General features: G+C 40.6%; 1 protein-coding gene across 2 annotated transcripts; it reads right to left on the minus strand.

Moving 5' to 3' along the window:
• Window positions 1-512: 512 nt before the first annotated feature.
• tmprss6 (transmembrane serine protease 6) lies at window positions 513-21,701 on the minus strand. 2 transcript variants are annotated; one of them, XM_003459345.5, is made up of 18 exons: window positions 21,437-21,700; window positions 20,857-20,995; window positions 19,352-19,494; window positions 18,808-18,875; window positions 14,155-14,342; window positions 14,014-14,055; window positions 12,728-12,932; window positions 12,387-12,523; window positions 11,719-11,831; window positions 11,431-11,540; window positions 8,833-8,975; window positions 8,616-8,714; window positions 6,709-6,822; window positions 5,895-6,011; window positions 5,521-5,689; window positions 4,660-4,937; window positions 1,721-1,857; window positions 513-959 (listed from the first exon to the last, which is right to left on the minus strand). In XM_003459345.5, exons 1-18 carry the CDS (start codon window positions 21,524-21,526, stop codon window positions 795-797), a joined length of 2,457 nt encoding a protein of 818 aa, XP_003459393.2. In that variant the 5' UTR covers window positions 21,527-21,700; the 3' UTR covers window positions 513-794. The 2 variants fall into 2 exon arrangements, with proteins under 2 accessions (XP_003459393.2, XP_025764039.1); XM_025908254.1 differs by lacking the exon at window positions 14,014-14,055 and having other exon boundaries at window positions 21,437-21,701.
• Window positions 21,702-22,139: the final 438 nt, after the last annotated feature.

Here is a 22,139-nt window from a genome sequence, read left to right on the forward strand (position 1 = left end):
CAGAAAACTTTCAGTTTTATACTTACAGGGTGGTCTTTGCAATGACCTACCAAAACATTTCTGTAATTTTAAACATTTATTTCTCACAGTTTAAGCTGAAAGAGTTGTGCTGACAGATTTTTCTGTAGTGTAGAATGGCAAACTGTAGGGCACTGAAACCAGCTTAACATCCCTTAATTAGATGATCTTTTCTTTCTCTGGTTCACTTTTTACTATGTTGCAATTAGATACGCAAAGACCATATATGAACAAAAGCCATAACTTCCAGGTCCAAAAGGTGCAGCCTTAAAACAACATTCTTTCTAATAACCAGCAGGGGGCGCCTCCTCCGCTGCAAAAACAAGTTGGAGTCTGCAGAAGTACAGGAGTCTCAGTCTCCTCCAAAGTACCCAGCTCGAGGCTAAAAGTACTAAGAGTATAAATAAACTCACGCAGCGAGTATCATGACTGTGGACTTGTCTTGTTACACATCTTTCACATTCATTTTGAATCAGAGATGCAAACACAGAGTATATGAGGCTATGTGTGAAGTTTATTATCTTTCAAATGAGGAAGATTCAGCTTGTAAATGATTTTATCAAGTTCGCTGGGTACAATTTTAAAGCGTTTTTTACTATCATTTATTAGAGGTGTATCATTTCAGTATATTATTACTTTTGGTACCTTGGAAAAAAGCCTTTAACATTTCACAGTTGTTTGGATAAGAACCAGTCTCAGGTCATCTGTGAACACCTTAAGGCATTTTTTAACTCTCTCCCGACTTGGTGTTCTGGTGGAAGTATGACATCAGTGACTCAGGAGCTGCTGATGACCTGCTTTATCCAGTTGGTGAGCCTGGTGATGCGAGTGTAGACACCGTAGTAGTCTGGACGCCCACAGCCTCTACCCCAGCTCACCACCCCGGCCAGGAACCAGCGACCTGAAGGCTCCTGACACACCAAGGGACCGCCCGAGTCTCCCTAACAGACACAGGTAATGTTGACAAGGCACAAATAAGACTGGGTCTTCACAGCACAGAGGCACCATAATAATTGACATTACTTATAATCACTACAGTGACTCACTATGATGTCATCATCATCATCATCAGCGTAGGTTCTTAGATATGTGGCTTTTAAAACTCATTTTATAACATGGATGTGTTTTTAAAAACTGGGCTAAAATAGAGGAAATAACATTATTGATTTTTTTAATATTTAAAATCTTTATTTATGAGTTTTAATCGGTTTCTCCTTTTTGGTGGTTTTGAGGACATCTGGACAGAGAGCAGGACTATTCTAAGTGATACATAGCATTTTACTTTTATTGCATCATATCAACTTTAAAACACTGCAGGAACTTATTGAATTTAGATTTCTTGTAATATTAGTTATACTAAAGAGAGAATCTCTGCTTTGATTTTACCTACAGTTTCTTGGCAGTTCTACATGCACACTTGTGCGGTATCGCCACCCAGCAAACCAAAGTCTGGTCGTCTTTTGGCTTGTTTTGTTCTCCCTTCTTTTTTCAAATGCAGTTAAAGATATTTTAGATGGGAATGGTGAGACTGACAAAACAGTAAGACTGCAGGCTGTAAAGAAAACAATGTATAGAGCTGAGGGGATGAAGTGCTAAGTGTTGTGTTGGACATTATGAGTTCCACTTGCTTTTTCATTTTTAGTCATTTGATCCATTTTTGCTGACAAAGTTCAAAGCACATGCAGCTTGTATTTCTTTGTACCTGACATGCATCTTTCCCTCCATTGCGGTAACCGGCACAAAGCATTCTGGGAGTAACCAGGTGTCCGTAGGAACGGATGCAGGATTCCTCGCTAACCAGGCGCACATCAACTTTCTGAAGCACATTACTGGCTGTGCCTGGGAAGAGTAAAAGGACAAAGTGACAGAGGGCAAAAGAATATCCTCTCAGTCCTAATGCTGTTGAGTCTTTGTGCACTGCTTAAGGCCCCAGTAACACCAGCTTAGAGACCCATTAGCAATTGTCTGGAAATGGCCAGTGATGAGGGAAAAACGAGTTTTCCCTGACTGCGAGTGCGTTTGGGAGGTTGTTGCAAAAAGGTATACATTTCTGCACTGACAACCTCCTTTTGATTGTTTTAATTGTCATCACCCATAGTACGCCTGGAAGATGCTAACTAGCGTTCAGAGTCAAAGCTGTGTCTTCTCAAACATGTTGGTTTCAGCAGTAAGACACAACTTTTACTGTGAAGGCAAACATTCTCTGTTTTCACTTCCCATCGCACTATTTCAACTTTCACTGTTGACATGTCTGCAGACAAATCAGCATACTTTCATGCAAACTGCAGCAATCTGCTAGCGAGCAAAGCAATCACAGAGAACATTTTGGTGCAGCACCGTTTGCAACAGATATCACCTAACAACACTAACAACACTCTGCAACTTCCAGTGTCCAATAAATGTCCCTAACGTGCCCTTTGTGGGCAGGTGTGAGGGAACCCATTGTGTGCTTGCCCATAGAAAGCTCATATAGGGGTCCTAAAGGGGCAAAGGTGCTGTGGGTCCTGTGTGTGCACAGGTATTTCTACTCTGAGCATTTTAACCACTTTCCTAGAAGACTGAAACAAAAGACAGTTTCATTCAAGCACTTTTTCCTAAAACTAAGTGCTTTGTCAACATTCCCAGACACACTGTAGACTGAAGTATCCAGTATCCAACCTTCCAGCTGGTATATTACCCATGCTATCTAATGAGGCACAGCCACCCCACTTTGGGCCTACATGGGTATGTCTGTTAGCATATTATTTATATTAATGAAACCACAGAACATGTTTTAGTACACTGCCAGAAATAAGAGGAGGCTGAGAAGCTGAGAGAAGGTGATTGATTCAGAACCTAAGAAACGCTGTTCCACGCTGCATACAGCTGGTGGCTGTAATGTACCAAAGGGCACAGTTAGGCAGCCCTCTGTGATCCCTGCTACTGGTGTGTACATCTGGGCAGACCACACTTAGCATGCTTTGTGTGGGCAGCTCCTGTTCCCCATAATGTAGAACCCAGCAGTGCCATGTTTGCTGGAAAGCCTGGTTGACGTGTCTTCACTTACTAATAATGAACTACAAAAGTCTCCCCTTACGGTAACTAGAAAACAGTTTATTCCAATTATGATAATGCAAATGCATTTTAATGCATTCAAATTTACCTTCGATTTTTCTCAGAAGTTGTATTGAAGCGTTGCATGCCAGGATATGTTTTCCCACACGTTCTCTCTCTCAGCCTTCTGTTTATTAAGTTCATCGTGATAGCAGAAACCACTTCCACCCACACCACTCCATCTCCTCCTGCCTCTTTAATTTAAATGAGGTTTTTTTTTTCCATGTGTGTTTGCTCAGATATCAAAATAGCACACCCACTTGCCTCCACATCGCCAGCTGCACAAAAACTCCCTATATCTCACACGCACTGACAAAAGGATGTTTTTAAAAACCACACAGTCGTTTGGTTTTGAAAATGATGCATCACACTGAATAATACATAAGTTGGTAATCATTCTGCAACAGGAGTCAAACTTGCTTAAAAGAAAAACTAAAAAGTGTGTGAGTGCTCTTCTTTTTAGAGTAAACCTTCCATTTTTAAAGCAGTAAATGTAGCAGCACTCTAGGACTAGTAGTGTTTATGAAACTGCTCCGTGGGATTTAAGTGTCTTTTAAGGTTTGTTGTTGTGTCTGTGCATAAAGCAGCCTGTAGCTCAATGTGATTTATGATCATGGAGAATGAAAAATGGCTGTTTTGAGAGGCAGGTAGGGTAGAGGTCCCCAACCTGAAAACAGCAATCCATTTAAAATGTCAGAAGATAAATTTTAAACCTCTAAGATGTTTGATCATAGAGGAAACTGATTAAACTTTGCTCTAATAAATATGGATGGCCACTTGAGGCTGGCTCTGAAAGCAAGTCAGTTGCCACGGTCTCCTATATTAAACTGCCCAACTTTACAGCAGAAATAAGCATGGAAAAAAACCGGTCTCTGTGGCTAATACTCACTTTTTAAAGGTTTAAAGTTTGGGTTTATTACCGGCACAGCTGCTCTGAACAGCAGATGGCTAGGTTACAGACTGCTAAACCTTATGTCAGCTCGTTCAAGTCACTGAAATGGACCTGTGTCTTTGCAGTTTTATTTCAATATTTTAATGTCATTTCCGGACAAAAAGTAGTCCAGATGGCACGGTACACATGGACAGGTCTCCAGTCCATCATAAGGCCAAAACAGAGAGACAACCACACACTCTAAAATCTAACCTACAACCAATTCAAAATCACCAGTTAACCTAATACAAATGTTTTTGGACCGTGGGAGGAAACTGGAGTTTCTGAAAGAAGCCCGTGCAGGCAGTGAGTGAACATGAAAAGCCCCAGCTAACCAGGAGAGTCTAATCAAGACCTGCCAGAGGTGCTCGCTTATAGAGGTTTGTCTGATTTTGGGGGTTTTTCTATACTATTGTAGAATCTTTACTTTACAATATAAAGCACCTTGAGGCGTTAAAGTGTAGCAGATATGGAGGCATTTTGAGAGGTCAAACCAAAAACTTGGAAATCACTGCCATAGCAGGTTTACTGGTTATTAAAAGTGTAGTTTGCCATTCCATACTCTATCTTCTCTGCACATCCTTCAAGCCCTCCCCTTCCCTGTTTTCCAAGCTCACCCCCCTCACGGAGTGCCCCCCACCCAGTGACCCAGCAGAGCAGGCCTGGCTCCAGCTGGTGCGTTGGTGGGGGCAAGCAGGTGGGTCGAGCATGCCCAGCCAGCAGCGCAGCGGCGGGCCGGTCCAGCTTGAGCAGGGCCAGGTCGTAGTCGTGGGACTCATCGTCATAGTAATGATGAAGATGGATGCGTTGAACCCGTGCCACCTCCTCTGTAGGGCTGCTGCGGTTGAGCAGAAGTTTGCCAAGGTAGACTGTCCACACTGAGGGGGAGTAGAGACTGCAGCAGGAGCAGAACACAAAGAGGTCAAATGTGTTATAGAGCCAATAAGAAAGCTTATTTTTTTTCCCTGAGCTATTTAAAAAGAAAACACCCACACAGTTAGCAGTATTAACTCATGCCAAGAAATATGTTTATACTTTTTCAGCTTTTTTATCTTCCTCATCCACAGACTCTGAAGGCTGCATAAGCTTTTAATCACTATGCAAGAAAATTAAGCAGAGAAGAATAAGTAATGCTCTAGAGGATGCTGCAGCTATAGTTTTGGCGATGGTCCAGATTGTGGGTTTGAAAAACACAAGTGTATACAAATACATAAATACTCTGCCTCTGACTCAGACAGGCTGTCACAGTTAAACCCCGGTCAGCAAAGATGCAACCGAAGGACTGCATGAGGAAGCAGCAGCAGAAATAAACTTGATTTATAAAAACACGACTAAAACGCTCCATCAAAGTCACGGCAGACGACGACAATATTTTAATCTTTACACAACAGAGAGCGTCTGGTTGTCTTCCTTTTAACAGCACTTTCTAACATTTAACTCATCACACCACTTCCTTCCTTCTCGTTTCCTGCCCTTACCGGTCGTCATAGAAACAGTGGGCAGCCGACAACACCCACTGACTGGCGATTAAAGCGCCACCACAGATGTGGTTACCCCGCACCTGCAGGCTGGCCTGCCATGGCCACTCCCCCTCTGAGGCGTCCGTTCCCCCAACAATGCGGCTGGAGAACTGCCTCAGGCCGCACTCTGGATACACACACACAGGTATGTTTAAACACACTGATGCGCGCAGTGTGTGCTAATACATTTCAAATAAAATGCTCAAGAGTTATTGAAACAAATTCTCTGACATAGAAGCACACAGAGGTCTCAAAATTTAAATGTAATACAATTAAAACAATGAGAATAAAGTGGGAAACTTAGAAGGTGTTAGGTGTTCGAGTCTTCTTACCACAATGTTTCTCATCGGAGGCGTCAGGGCAGTCAGTGACAAAGTCACACTCAGGATTTGGTTTCTTCAGACACGTTCCGTCGGCACACACATAGGTCATATCTGTACACTGCACGCCTGGGCATGGACACAAGTATAAATTCATATTTAATGCCTTTCCATTAAACAATAAAGTTCAGGAATCTCAGAGTTGGCTGATTTTCTAATAGAGCCTGTGTACAGTTTTGTGTCTACTTCCTTCATCAGTTCGGCTTGAAGCTAAAAGGAACCAACATGCACGTGATGCCTGTTCCTGTTGAGATGTTCAGGACAAAGTCATTTGGATCTTCCAAAGGGATGCAGGACAAGATAAAAACAGGCCACTACATCTTTCATTGAAAACAGTTTTTGGCTGTCCCTGTGGCAGCAGGCAGGCAGGGTTTGATCCTGCCGTGGGCGATTTGTTGCATGCAACCCACACCTTCTTATCCTCCACCTTCATGCATCTTTCTAACTGTCACCTTCTAATTAAAAAGCCAGACACCTCAGAGATAGACGTCAGAAAAGTATTTGAACGATTGAATGAATCGATGATTTAAAATGACGTCTGGGTGGTTACATCTTAAAGCACACTTTTTATAAGCTAAGCATTTTAAAAGGTGAATGGAGGCTTTGGTTAACATTTCATTATACAGCACACAGAAAATGTAGTGTTAGAGGCATCTGACTACATATATTCCAAAAAGGGGGATTGTAGTGATTTTTCCAACTACCTTTTGCCGACGGCTGTGGAAGTATTTTATGTGTGAAAAGAAGGACACTTGCAGCCTGTTACCTTCAGTGCAGTTCATCTCATCGGTAGCTTCAGGGCAGTCTGGGTGTTGGTCACACACTTTGTAGTAGTCCACACACTGACTGTCCTCTGGACATTTGTATTGTGCCACACATACTGAGAGACACACATGTAAACACTACATTCAGAACCATTCACTGACAAAATATTGTAGAAAAACTCAGACGTGTAACATGAGTTAGCCCACTGTGCTTCTTATTTACAAATTAAAACGTATTTTGATTGTGTCGCAGTAGATAATGAATAGCTTGATTTAATGTATGTTGGATTATGTTTATTAGGGGAAAAGCAAAGGAGGAGTTTTATTAAAGAGTACATTTGAAAAAGTTATTAAATAAAGTGCTTTTGATGCTTTTGTATAACAGAAATATGCAGTAAATATGTCTGAATTTTGATGTGTTATCTTTATGTGGTTAACATATTTTACTTTCTGTAAATTAGTATATTATCAGTCTTTGCCATGAAAAAGTCTTTGTCGCTTCCAGATTTTGGGTGTTATGTTTTTGCATGTTTGTCATAGTTAAATGTTAGATAACCTGAGTAAATTCAAAATGCAGTTTTTAAATGATGATGATTTTATTCATTAATGGAAAAAAGCCATCCAAACCTACCTGGTTTGGATAAACCTAGCAATAAACCAAGTGTCCGTTCAGCCTGAGTGGTTCAGGATAGTCGGTCAGATATTCGCCTTCAGGATCTTCGGGCAGAGAGCAGAATCCATGGTTCCATCAGTTACAGCAAGTCATCGAGCAAAGCAGCCCAGACCATCACTCTACCACCAACCGCCATGTTTGACTGTTAGTATGATGATGTTTTCATGAAATGCTGTGCTAGTTTTACACCAGATGTAAACCTTGGCAAATGTCAGACGAGCCTTTGTGTTCTTTTTGCTCAGCTGTGTTTTTCTCCTTGATCTCTCCCATGGATGCCATTTTTGCCCAGTTTCTTTCTCATTGTTGAATCATGAACTCTTTCCTTAACTGAGGCAAATGAGTCCTGCAGTTCTTTAGATGTTGTTTGAGGTTCTTTTGTGGCCTCCTGAATGAGTCTTCGATGCACTTTTGGAGTAATTTTGGTAGGCCAGCCACTCCTCGAAAGGTTCACTGTTCCAAGGTTTCTCCTTTTGTGGATATGACTCTCACTGTGGTTTACTGTGAGTCCCAAAGCCTTAGAAATGGCTTTCCAACCCTTTCCAGACTGACAGATGTCACTGACTTTGTCTCTCACCTTTTTTTGATGTGTTACTTCGTCACACGAGGCCAGAAAGGTTTAGATAGCTTTTTCGCTTAATAAATGAAGCAATCATTTAAAACCTGCATTATGCATTGAAACTGGTTATTTTTGTTTAATATTAAAATTCTCTTGATGATCTGAAACATTTAGGTGTTAAAAAATGTGCAAAAACAAAAAAATCAGGATGGGGATGAAACTTTTTTCACAGCACTGAATCAATAGTGAACACTTGACCTCAGTCAAACCACTGATAGAACTGTAGCTTGACAGGCTGCCAGCACTCACAGGTTTTAAAATTAGAGATTCTTTCTGCCTTCCAAGTGCTTTCATGCGATTTTTAAAGAGTAGGCCCATCAGATCAGATCAACATCACCCTTGGATTTAAAGCCAGCCAGCTTTCATTAGCAACACTCTGATAAGGCTTACATATCTGATGTTTTTCTGGAACAGTTCTACTCTCATGCATGTCATATAAATCTGGCAGTTTTGGCTCTCCAGTGTCACAAGTGGCCTCACCAAGAGGTTAGTGGCTGATAGACAATAAATTCAACATTATTTTAAGTAGAATGGGCACATTTAGTATGTGTCACATTCAGTATTTGAGCACCCTCTAAATGTGAAGGGAGAATTGTTTCTGTTTGGAGTTCTGTATATACCACAGTTTCTCTCATCCAGGCCATTGGGACAGTCCTTGATTCCATCACAGATGGGCACGCAGAGACCATTCACAGTGCACAGGAACTGTCCTGGGCAAGCTATAAAACACACAAATACACACAGAGCTCAAAACTATGCTGAGAAAAGGTCACAAAATGACATCCCAATACTTTCATCAGCATTTCATGGCTGTCAGTTCCAGCATCCACAACTCACGATCTGACAGGTTGAAGACGCTGTATTGCAGCTGAAGGCCCGGCCCTGTGAGTGACACCTCAGATGTCATAAAGATAGTGGTTGTCATAGAGAGCAGGAAGAGACGTTCGCTGTAGGGCTGCAGAGCTCTGGTGCCACACAGTCTGAGAAAGGAGAGGGAGGGTGAAACTGAAGGGAAGTGTCCCTGAAGGCATCACTTCTCCACTTGTACAAGCAACTACTGATTTGTTTATTCCTGATTAAATAAAGGAAGTAATGGATTTGTGAGTTTAAAAAAACATTTAAAAAAATGTAAATTGCATATACTGGAATTAAAATGCCCTCAAACATAAAGGGGATTTGGTTGGCTTGTGTGGTACAACACTGCCCCCTGTTGTTCAGTAGGGAACAAAATCCTCTCATGGTCTAAATCAGGGGTCGGCAACCCTAGGCACGCGTGCCACAGTTGGCACGCGAAGGGTTAACTGATGGCACGACCAATGCTGGACTGGCCATCGGGCTTTTGCTCGGTGGCCGGGTGACTTTTTTTCCTTTGTAACCGTATAAACAATGAAAGGTGGTGGATTGGCCAGATGCTGGCCGGTGTGTACAAATAACTCAGTTGTTTGGTGGTGGCTATGGCGAAGCTTCCTCAGATTCAGTAAAATTAGCAAGTGGTGGAGGCCAGCAGGTGGATGAGAGAAAGGGGAGGCAGTAGGAGGAACGACCCGAGGCAGCCGCCGGTCCGAGTCTCAGGTGAACTGAACTTCAGGTAAGAAGTTATGACCTGCAGTCTATCTGGGTCAGATATAAACCAAGTTTAGGTGGAGTTTATTTTCGTTGTGCTGACTTTTTACAGTCAGTTACAATAACTGGTACTGCGTGCTAGCTAGCATGACGGAGCTTCTATACAGCTGGTGGGTGCTTTGATGTTAGTGATACCATAGTGAACTTTATTTTATTCATAAGGTTAGTTAGTAGAGTTGCCTGTAAAAAGACGGAATCGTCTCGTATTCAGAGAAAATATTACGCGTTTCGTATTGAGGTGAAAAGGAACACAGTTTGTCCCGGACTTCAGCTAGAATGAAAAAAAGACACAAAGCTGGAGTTATTCTGTGGTTACGCTGTCAGCTGTTTCTTCTTCTCTCATTCTCCCCCTCCCTCTGCTCAATCATGAAACGATCAATGATCAGCTGATCGGCTTTTCTCTCTTGTTTGTTTATCGCCCACTTTGCGCCAGAAAGAGGAAACCAGCGGATGTTGCGCTAAACAACAGCAGCATGTTTAAGCTTGATCAGCTGTTGTTAGAATTTATTTAATATTTCTTTCTAGTATCAGCTGATGTTTGCCGGAGCCACAGCTGTAAAAGCTGCTGGTCATGATGGTTTGTATATCTGGTGAGAGGGAAACATGCAGATGAAACCAGGAGATGTCCTTACTGAATCATCAGAGCTGAACAGGTGATGGAGAAACAGGTTTACCTTTTACGTGACATTAATGAGTTGAAGGGAAGTTATGAACTGTTTCTGAGAGACAAATAACACCAGGATCCTTTTCTAAGTAGCTGACAGCTGGTAACTGTGCAGGGGCGGGTCTAGCAAAGTGTTGCCAGGGGCCAGGTAGGGCATTAACAGGGAAAGGGGGGCACAAAGAAATATTTTCTTATTCTCGTTTAAAATGTCTGGGTGTTATTAAATAATTATCTGAAGCTTACAACCAAAGTTTTTATCTGACATAAAATGTATAGAAATCATACATATAACATCGAAATAGCTGGAATCTACAGCTGTGCGTGTTCATGGAGTTTGCATTTTCACCTGCTGCACATCACTACCTGACAAGTTTGACTGTCTTCAGAACATTGCAGAGGCCTTATTGACAGTATTTGGCTCTACATATCTGTGTGAGCAGATTTTCTATCACATGAGTGTCCTCAGGTAGCCGTCTGAATGCTGGACACTCGGAGACCTGTGTCTCTGAGTGTGAGACCAGAGATCACATTAACATGTGTGTCTCTGTATTAACAAACATGCCATATTGGCCCAGTTTATTTTTCTTATCATTGTTGTGAGGAGACCATAAATAGCATTTGTATTTTCTGTATTTGCTGTTATGGAGTTCTTGTTATGGATAAAAAGTGTCTTTTTTTTGTTTGTTTCAAAATAGCTGATAACTATTCGCTGATAGCTGCCAACATCTGCAAACAAATATAATTCTATAAAGTGGTTCTATATAGTGTGTAACTGTTAATATAGAGCGTTATTAAATTTATTGCTAATGCAATCATATGGCACACTGACTTCTGAGGAAATTTTAAATGGCACTCGCCATCAGAAAGGTTGCCTACCCCTGGTCTAAATACATTTTACTGAGGCTAAGAAGAAGTAGAACTCAGCACCTGTGCATTACACAGAAAGACGAAATGCTTTACACATGACTATTTGCTAAAGAGGGAACTATTTGAAAGCATGACCTGTTATATCAGTTATGATGAGGATTTGTGTTATGTTGGGCTATCTAAAATTTTCTTTTTGTGTGTTTAAACATGAACAATAAGTTCCAGAATAGGCACTAACGTTGCTTCACTGGGCAGAAAAAGGTCTTTGTGGCACAGCTTACCTGCGATTCTGGATGACCCACTGTCCCTGGGTACAGGCCTGGTTGTAGCTGGCTCTGCTTAGCTCATAGCCCTCAAATGTCAAACACAAGCCCATCCCTGCACTGGGCATCTGAAATCACACACAGGACAGTAAATGTATCCATCAAGTCATTTTCTTAACAGGTTCTTTACTATAATACGAGTTACCTTTAGTGATTCAAAGTTTGATGTGGATCATTTGATGATAAATAAAATAATCAATCAAGGTGTGGATCAATAAAAGATGCATGGCTGAAGGAGAGGCTTACAGTAAAGCTCCAGGTACAGTTGGTGTCAGGAGGGTAGTAGCTGGGAAAGAAAGGTGTCTTTAGTGTCCCTTGGACCCCTGATACTGCCTCCAGCTGTATAGTGGAATTACAGTCTAATAATGATGAAGACACAAAGCAAGAAAGATTGTTCAATCCACAATATAATCATTTCATGTCAATATATACAGAAAAGAAGGGGGAAATCATGAATATAGCAGGATCCACACACGATTGATTTCTACCATGTCTTTCTGAACTTGATTGATTGTTGGTTTTGTAAGACCAAGATAGATTGCCATAAAAATACATGAGGATATTGATATCTGTGCTGCCCAGAGACTAAATCCCACTCACTCTGGTCATTCCTGTAGCTATTGCACAACTAACCGGTCAATAATTTCATTTATAGTGTGACATATCTAAACATCTATTGGACAGAATACCAAAAAGTTTTCCAGATGATGTAACATAGTCACTTGGGGGTATCACCTGAAATTTTTTAGTGCCACCAAAAAGTTGACATCGGTATTTTCAGTTGACATTTGCATCCTTTTTACTTGATTTATCAAACTGACATTAGCCGCATGTTAGGATGTTGACTTTTAGTCAAATTATTGTATGATACATTTTTTACCAGAGAGAAGTGCAAAACATTCAGGTAGGCTTACCGTGGTGTTCCCAAGCCTGCACAGACAAAGAAAAGGATTCCTTGTAATTGTATAGACCCTGTTTCCAAACCACCGTCATCCACTCTCCTGATGACAGGACACGGACCACGTGCTCATGTCTGCTGCAGCCATACACACTGGGTGATAATAACATGTTAGTATGAGTTTATATTTTGGTCATCTATAACAGGAACTATAGAGGCCTAGATGTATGTAAATCATCCTATTTTAAAGGTCATGCCAATATTTTGTGTTTTTTAAATATTCATGGCACTTCACATTAATGCCTCACAGTGCTGTGTATCAGTCTAAATATACTTGTATTGTTAGGAGAGACTCACGATGTGATGAGATGATTATCAGCAGGGGTGAGCGAGTTGTACACCAGCAGTCTGTCACTGCACTCGGGAAGCAGCCACTCCATATGGAGCTCAAGCTGGGAGCCTGGGGTGGTCTGGAGGTGCCACAGACAGGAGGAACGCTGTGTGTTAGGGCCACGGAGCAGAACGGGGCTGCTGGACACCACCTTTTGATAGCGGTAGCAGTCTTGGAGCAAAAAAGCCAAGAATTAAAGTCAGAACTGAGTCTGCATTTTTGTGCACAGATGATGGGATTTGTAAATGTTAAACTTCAATGACTTTTGTTTCTATGGTTTAACTTAAGCTGGTAGGGTTTGATGACATCACGCTAAATATAAAGTTTTACTTTGACTTTAGATATGGAGCTATTACATTGAAAGGAATTGTTTAAAAAGCAATAATTAAAAGATCAATTAACTAAACTAGAACAATGGGCCATATAAAAGTATAACACAAGAGAAAATCAGTTTATAGTGTTTGGTGTCTATGCTAATAAAGCTGCTAACATTAGCATTCAAGCTAACTAGCATAAAACCTACAAAACTTTTTGCACTACTTATCTTCCAAACCCAACAATATATAAATAGCTTACTAATGTTAAATGAATTTAACTTAGACATTCACTGAGCACCCAGATACTATTAGCACTGGTTAACAGTTTACATTAACATTTACATTCCATTAACATTACTAAAGATTTTCACAGAAAATATCTTATATCTTAGCCATCTGAATCAGAGCATTTACTTTTGTAAGTTAAATATTTTGTTAGCAAATTTAAATAATTCAGTTGTTAGTTTGAATCCAAGTTACATTGTTTTTATCTTATTATTAATCCCCTTTCAAAACATTTTAAAATCATTTCAAAATTCAACATATAAACTACCTGTACTATTATGTAGTTAAACTCTAAGCATGATCAATGAGTGCCCCTCTAAGCAAATCAAGAAAAGGGTATTAAATGTTGCCAATTAAATACTGATGCAACCTAATGTAGGTGGAGTTCAAATGTCAAAATAAGGCTTTAAAATGTTTTGGCTTTCACTCCAAAATGATATTTGTTCGGTGAATTAGGTATACAGTATAATAAATTAAATTATACTGAGAAGCATGCTCAACATAAAATCCAGTTTACCTCTGTTCCCATGAGTTACTTTATTTCTTGTCAAATGTACAGTGGACTGTGCCACTTGTAATTAAAGTTCCGGTACATGAATGAATTAATACAAAACAAGAAATTATAAACAAACTGAAATAAAAACTGATACCAAATGAGGCTTTCAAAAGTTTTACAACTTTGGGGTCAGTTTCTGTAGGGAGCAGAACAAAAAGAAACAGAAATTAAATTAAATGTACATTAAATTTAAATATTTCTTTAGCTGTTTTTCTGCCCATTTTCTTCCTCTTACCACTGACAGATAGTGTAGGGAGATGGAACAGGTATCCATTAAAGCTGGCTGTCTCTTCCACCTTTGACCTGCTGTACCCCTTCAGGCCCTCCACCAGGCTCCTGCTGACCTTCTCCAGCGTGACTCCATCAGCATGGCTGCTGGGTATGTTCAGCATTATCCAGAAGTGAGCCACAACACTTCCTTCCCTGCAGAGACAAAAACACAACCAAGACTCAATGAAAGACCAGTCAAAAGTTTGGACACACCTTCTCATGTAATGTTTTTTCTTTATTTTCATGTCTATTCACGTTGTACATTCTCACTGAAAGCATCAAAACTATGAATGAGCATATGAAATTATGTAGGAAACAAAAAAGTGTGAAATAACTCAAAACACTTTTTATATTTTAGATTCTTCTAAATAGCCACCCTTTGCTATGATTACTGCTTTGTGCACTCTTGGCATTCTCTCGATGAGCTTCATGAGGTCGTCACCTGAAATGGTTTTCCAACAGTCTCATCCCAAATCATCCTGATTGGGTTTAGTTTATGTGACTGAGGAGAGACCAGGCCAGCACTTCATCACTCTGTTTCTTGGTCAAATAGCCCTTACACAGCCTGGAGGTGTGTTTGGGGTCATTGTCCTGTTGAAAACGAAATTATGGTCAAAATAAACGTAAACTGGATGGGATGTAATGTCGCTGCAGGCTGCTGTGGTAGCCGTGCTGGCTCAGTGTGCCTTCAATTTTGAATAAATCCCCAACAGTGTCACCAGGAGAGCACCCACACACCATCACACCTCCTCTCCAATGCTTCACGGTGGGAACCATGCATGTAGAGACCATCCATTCACCTTTTCTGCACAAAGACACAGCAGGTGGAACGAAAGCTCTCAAGTTTGGACTCATCAGACCAAAGCACAGATTTCCACTGGTCTAATGTCCACTCCTTGTGATTCTTCAAATCTCTTGCGCTTGTTGCTTGGTTCTTAGCAGTTATTTGACCATAAAGGCCTGATTCACTCAGTCTGCTCTGCACAGTTGATGTAGAGATGTGTCTGCTACTGGATCTCTGTGTGGAATTTATCTGAGCTCTGATCTGAGTGGCTGTTAACTTGTGATTTCTGAGGCCTGTGATTCAGATGAATTATCCTCAGCAGCAGAGGTGACTCTTGCTCTTCCTTTCCTTGGGCGTCCTCATGTCAGCCAGTTTCTTTGTAACGCTTGATGGTTTTTGCAACTGCACTTGGGGACACTTAAAGTTTTCGCAAGGACTGACTGACCTTCAGTTCTTAAAGTAATGATGGACTGTTGTTTCTCTTTACTTAGCTGATCGGTTCTTGCCATAACATGAATTCTAACAGTTGTCACATAGGACTGTCAGCTGGGTACCAACCTGACTTCTGCACAACACAACTGATGGTCCCAACCTCATTAAGAAGGCAAGAAATTCCACTAATGAACCCTGACAAGGCACACCTGTGACGTGAAAACCACTTCAGGTGACGACATCATGAAGCTCAGTGAGAGAAGGCCAAGGGTTTGCAGTGCTGTCAACAAAGCAAAGGGCGGCTACTTTCAGGAATCTAAAATATAAAACAGGGGTCCCCAATCAAAGTCCGCGAGGGCCGGTGTCCCTGCAGGTTTTAGATCTCACCCTGGGTCAACACACCTGAATCACATGATTAGTTCATTACCAGGCCTCTGGAGAACTTGTGAGAACATGTCGAGAAGGTAATTTATTCATTTAAATCAGCTGTGATGGATCAAGGACACATCTAAAACCTGCAGGGACACCGGCCCTCGTGGACTGGGATTGGGGACCCCTGATATAAAACATAGTTAAATATATTTACCAACTTTTTTTCCCTACATAATTCTATATATCTTGCTTCATATATATGTCTTCAGCATGTATCTACAATGGTAGAAAGTAGTAAAAATAAAGAAAAACCATTAAATGAGAAGGTGTGTCCAAACTTTTGACTTCTAGTGTTTTACTGTCTTTACTGATTGGGAGTATTTGGTGCCTATGGCTTCGTGTTGTCATAAGCAGTGTTGGGACTAACGCGTTATTAAGTAACGCGTTACAGTAACTACGTTATCATTGTGGTAACGAGCACGGTAACTAGTTATTATGCCAAAACCAGGAACGCGTTACTCGTTACTGGGATTTAGATAGGCTCGTTACTCGTTACTTCGTGTGGTGGATATCGCGGAGCTTCCACAGATTCAATAACATTAGCAAGTGGTGGAGGCCAGCAGGTGGATGAAGGAAAAGGGAGGCAAGAGGAGAGACCCGAAGCGGCCGCCGGTTCGCGTGTCAGGTGAACTGAACTTCAGGTAAGAAGTTATGACCTGCAGTCTATCAGGGTAAGATATAAACCAAGTTTAGGTGGAGTTTATTTTCGGTATGCTGACATTTTCGTACTGCGTGCTAGCTAGCATGACGGAGTTTCTATACAGCTGGGTGGGTGCTATGTTACTGATGTTGAACTTTATTTTGTTCATACGGTTAATTATTAGAGTTTCCAACCGTCCCGTAAAAAACAGAATCGTCTGGTATTCAGAGAAAATATTACGCGTTTCGTACTGAGGTGAAAAGGAACACAGTTTGTCCCGGACTTCAGCTACAATGAAAAAGACACAAAGCTGAAGCTGCACAGCTGCCTCTTCTTCTCTCATTCTCTCCTCTCCTGTTTCTACTTCAATCACGAAACTGATCAATGATCAGCTGATCGGCTTTTCTCTCTCGTTTATTTATCGCCCACTTTGCGCCAGAAAGAGGAAACCAGCGGATATCGCGTTAAACAACAGCAGCACGTTTAAGCTTGATCAGCTGTTGTTAGAATTTATTTAATATTAATTTCTAGTACCAGCTGATGTTTGTTGGAGCCACAGCTGTAAAGCTGCTGGTCATGATATCAGTTTGGTTATCTGGTGAGAGGGAAACATGAAGATGAAACCAGGAGATGTCCTTACTGAATCATCAGAGCTGAACAGGTGATGGAGAAACAGGTTTACCTTTTAGGTGACATGAATGAGTTGAAGGGAAGTTATGAACTGTTTCTGAGAGACAAATAACACCAGGATCCTTTTCTACGTAGCTGACAGCTGGTAACTGTGCAGGGGCGGGTCTAGCAAAGTGTTGCCAGGGGGCCAGGTAGGGCATTAACAGGGAAAGGGGGGGACAAGGAAATACTTTTCTTTATTATTCTCATTTAAAATGTCTCGCTTTTAAAAAAATAATTATCTGAGTCTTACAACAAACAATTGATAGATTGATACATATATACCATCAGAACAGTGTACATCACTGTCACAACAGTGTTTATTTTCATTCAAAGGCTTTATGATTTTTCCTATAATGGTGGGCCGGTCTCTAGTCAAAATGCCCGGGATGATTTTTTTGTCCCAGTCCAGCTCTGTATGCAGCTCATCTGCAGTCTGGTGTTACCTACATCTTCCTGTTCAGAAGGCAGAATTTCCAAGTTCTGAGTACAATCAAAAGCACCACGACTGCAGTTTTTGTGTTGGATGTAAAAAGCAGGCTAGAATCATGGCGGCGGTCAACGACGGTCCAGGCGTGGGATTTCTCTCGTGGAAATGTGCACATTATTTTTTCCTTTCTATTGGTAGGTGGCACAGTGCACTTGTGGCAAGTAAGCAAGCTAAAAGACTGGCAATCTGGCTGGGTATCCAGTTACGGAAGCAACACATTAACAAGAGAATTCTGAGTAAAACCAAAGTTACTTTCCCTAGTAACTAGTTACTTTGAAAGTAACGAGTAACTTGAAGTAACTGAGTTACTTTTTTAGAGAAGTAACTAGTAATGTAACTAAGTTACTAATTTAAAGTAACTTACCCAACACTGGTCATAAGTATGCTTGTTTGTGCAGGTATGTGGTGAAATACCAGAAATGACAGTTTCTTAAATAGTCATAGTGTTTCACTTGTTTGGCCCCAAAAGCAACTTCCCGGCTAAAATGTCCAAATTTACAGTATAAAGAAAAATAAAAAGAAAAGAAAAATAAAACAACAACATCTGAACAAGGTGAATTCTGAAATCTACAATCAGTCTAAAGTCTGTAATCTATCATTTTAAGGTTGCCATGTCGAGCTTTTTGTATACAGTCTATGGAAACAGGCATGACCTGCAATATAGTTGGTACTTTTACCTCATGATCTTGGGTCGATTATAATATACCTAAAACTGTTGGTGAGATAAAGTTGATCATGTTCAGTTTTTGTCAGTTCAGAAAGTGGTAGCCTATATTCTGAACTTGTTGAAACACATCAGTATTGTAGCAGTTAGCATAAAACACCAACCACTACAAAGAAACAACTGGTGGCTGCTCCCTTATTCACAACAGAGTAAAAGCTTATGTTAAAGCCACAAAGATATTTTTCTGAGGTTAGTTTTACACAAAAAAAATGTGCAGAACAGTGTAAATTTAAAAATATACTTAAAGCTTATCAGTAGAAAATATCCTCTTGTTGACAAAAACTTGAACTGAACTTGGAGTCTTGATGGCACAATATTCACTACTTATCAACCTAATTCAAGGCTCAATTTGTATTTTAGAATCACTGCTGGCGCCTAGTCTACCACTAAACTACACTCCTGTTATTATGACTGTGACTGTGTGAAGAAAAAATGTAATGTACATACCCAAAGGCAAACACAGTGGTGCAGTTGAAGTATCGAGAAAGACTCGAACCTTTCATAATATTCTCTACCTGAAAGAGAGAAAAACTATCAGCTGTTCACATCAAATCATTCAGGTGGAGGATGGTAGTGTTCCTGTCAGTACACATGCACTATATGTACGATATACTGCCAAACACAGCCTCCTGAATGCTAATTTATAATGTATTATTTCTGCTGTCCTATGTGGTTCTTTATGGCGTAGTCACCAGTTAATCTGACTACAGTCTGCTCTTCTTCTGTTCTGGTCTATGGCTTACTAGTGTAATGTACTTTAATGATAACAACTGTTTATGGTAATATTTATTATTTCATCTACAGTGCCTAAACAAACTTGCTAAGCGTTATTTGTTTCAGTCCCTTTTTTGTTATTGTTCACTTGTTAAGATTACATTGTGAAAATTACTGGAAAAACAGAAAGCCTTTGAAACTGACAGGATCACCTATGAAGTGATCTAAATTATTGTTTAGGACATCTGCGTCAGAGGGATTCGTGGTCCCCGCTCACCATCCTCTCGACGCCCTTGGCTTCTTTCTTGAAAACGGGACTGTTGTGAGAGGACAGATCAGTAGAGAAGTTCCTGTTGAGGATGGATAAGTAGGCAGTGTACTGCTGCTGGACACGAGCCTCTAACACCCAAACCTTGTACTCTGTTACAGAAATGTGGAACAACACAGCATAAAGAGACTAGAAATGAAATTACAGAAATTAAAGACATCAAAGAGTAACTGTGATGCTATCACAATACATAATAACAGTATCACAGTGATTCTTGATCTGTCGTATGATAATGATCCATGGGACAGCCCAGCTGTGCTAAGAATAGGCATGAAAGGCAAGAAAAAAGGAAAGTGGAAAATGTTTACTCACTGTATTTCAGTATGAGTGTGTGGTACCATTATAAATATAGCATGTCTGATTTGCTTTCCCTAGCTGTCTGTGAGTTTCTGCTTCTTTACCACATCCTTGTCAACCTAATTCAAGCCTTACATTCACAGCTGGTACCTGCTCAACCACTAAACTACACTACCACACAGAGGACAATAAAAACCTCTTATAATTTTACACACTAACTCTAAGTTCCATCCATTTACTTCTACTTACCCTTTTCAGGGTCACAGGGTTATCATATCCCAGATCCCTGTCCAGGTCCCCCTCTGTTGCAGGGCTAACACACAGAGACAGACAACCATTCGCACTCACATTCACACCCATGGGCAATTTAGATCAATCTATTAAGCCAGAGGGAACCCATGCCCACGCAACACAGCCTGATGGTGGAATTGAACTCAGGACCTTCTTGCTGTGTGGCAACAGTGCTAACCACCGAGCTGCCTAACTCTAAGTTAGTTTGCAAAATTTCATGACTAGATGTCACTAAATTACAGATTGTGGTCAACTGAATTCAGTTTCCTTACTCCTCCCGATACCAATGCATGACCCCGGCTTCTGTAGTCACTGTAGGACCAACATGTTTTAGTCAGCCGAGAGAGAACTAAAATATTACATTTAGATAGTACTCCATAACGGCTGCATTGTCAATGGTGTATGTCAGTAAAATATTATTTGGTATTTTATGTTTGGCAATTGGAAGAGTTGGCCTTGGTTCAGAATGTAATTCCTGTTGGCGTGTTGCAAATTTGATCTGGCTGCAAAGCATTTAAATGTTTCTCCAGTTCCATCATATTCTGAAGTACATATCCTTTGCCAAAACAGCAATTCTACAGGGATCCAAACGTATGGTGTTCTGGTTTGGGTCTTTAAATTATATCCCAATAAGCAGTACTATTACGCCACCAGCTTCTCATGCACATGATGACTACTATCCTCAAATAATCCTCATGACTTGACAGTTATTTGAAACTGAGCATGTTGCAAAAGATCATAGGTAAACATGCAAACCACATTTTGTAGATGCTGTATACATGTGGCCACTCACACAGCATTGTCATTGTCAGTAGCACAACTTGAGATTAAAATATTAACAAAATGAGAGACAATGTTTTGCTCACCCAGGAAATACCAAGCCAAAATTGCTGCTGCAACTATAAGGATGACAATGAGGATGATGAGGAAGGCAAGGACACACTTGCACTTGCAGGACCGAGACTTCCTAGTGGGCGGAGCCACAGTTTGTGTAGCAGCTCCCACCTGAAAACAAAAGCTTAACATGATCTACAAAGAATCTGACAGAGACAGTCCCAATGCTGTGGCATCTTTGGTTTAGAGAAAAATTAAAATGTAGTTAATCATTTAGTTAACCTCTAACTTGGTTTTTCAGTAAGTTATGTTTGGGAAGTATCAATTTGTTTAAAATTTTATTATATTTATTTTTTTTAAGTATTAGATATCTGCAAATCCCAGTCAAACACACCTGATTGTTACAAAGCATATTGACACAGTTTATGGAAACATGTATGAACCTGCATCAGTCATGGCATTCAAAGCAAAGAAGGAGCCTCCATTTTGAAAGGTCTTGTGCATTCTCTAAAACACGCATTTACTCTAAAAATTGTCAGATACGCAAAAATCCCTACAAAGGACATAGATCAGAGTGCATTGCTGCGGTTTTAACATTTCAGTATTACTGACCCCATTGCTTAGAGAAACATCTGTGATCCCCTGGTCACAGGAAATTGACTTCTTTGACCCGTGGCCAAGCGCCATTGCATTACACCACATTTCTTGGTCCTTGAGAAATCATCTTGACATCTATGAGGGTTCGCTGAGTTCTGAATTTCCAACCAAAAGTCTTTTACCAGCCATCTTTGGTAATCACAGAGCCGCACATGTTGCTCTGACAGACAAAGAGCAGTCTCCTTTCTGTTTGTAAGTCCAAAGGTTCAAAAAAGGACAGTCAATATTTCCCAAAGCTCGTTTGGCTTCAGCATGTCACTCAGAGTTAGCTGACTTACCTCTATGCCTCAACAAAGCAAGAACTGATGGTTTGATATAACTGGGAGGAGTAAAAGTGAGTCAGGTACACAACCTGGTATCACAAATCATCACCAAGCAACAGCAGTGCACCCAGGCAACTACCTGCACAGGTAGGACTGCAGGGAATAAAGCTGAGTTATTTACAACCTCAATTCTCCAGAGTTAGTTTTCCATGCAAACAAGAGTCTATTACACACAGAGGTATGAGTGTCTTTATCTCAGGGACTAATCAGTTTATCACTCCACACTGATTTAAATCACCATTTTGCTTCTGCAAATCAATTCATTATCAGGAGCACATTTTTTGAAAATGTTCATGTAAAATCTTTTCTCCGGTTTACATTAAACTTTAAAAATA

Source organism: Oreochromis niloticus, linkage group LG6 (genome assembly GCF_001858045.2).
Source record: "Oreochromis niloticus isolate F11D_XX linkage group LG6, O_niloticus_UMD_NMBU, whole genome shotgun sequence".
NCBI classification, from domain to species: Eukaryota; Metazoa; Chordata; class Actinopteri; order Cichliformes; family Cichlidae; genus Oreochromis; species Oreochromis niloticus.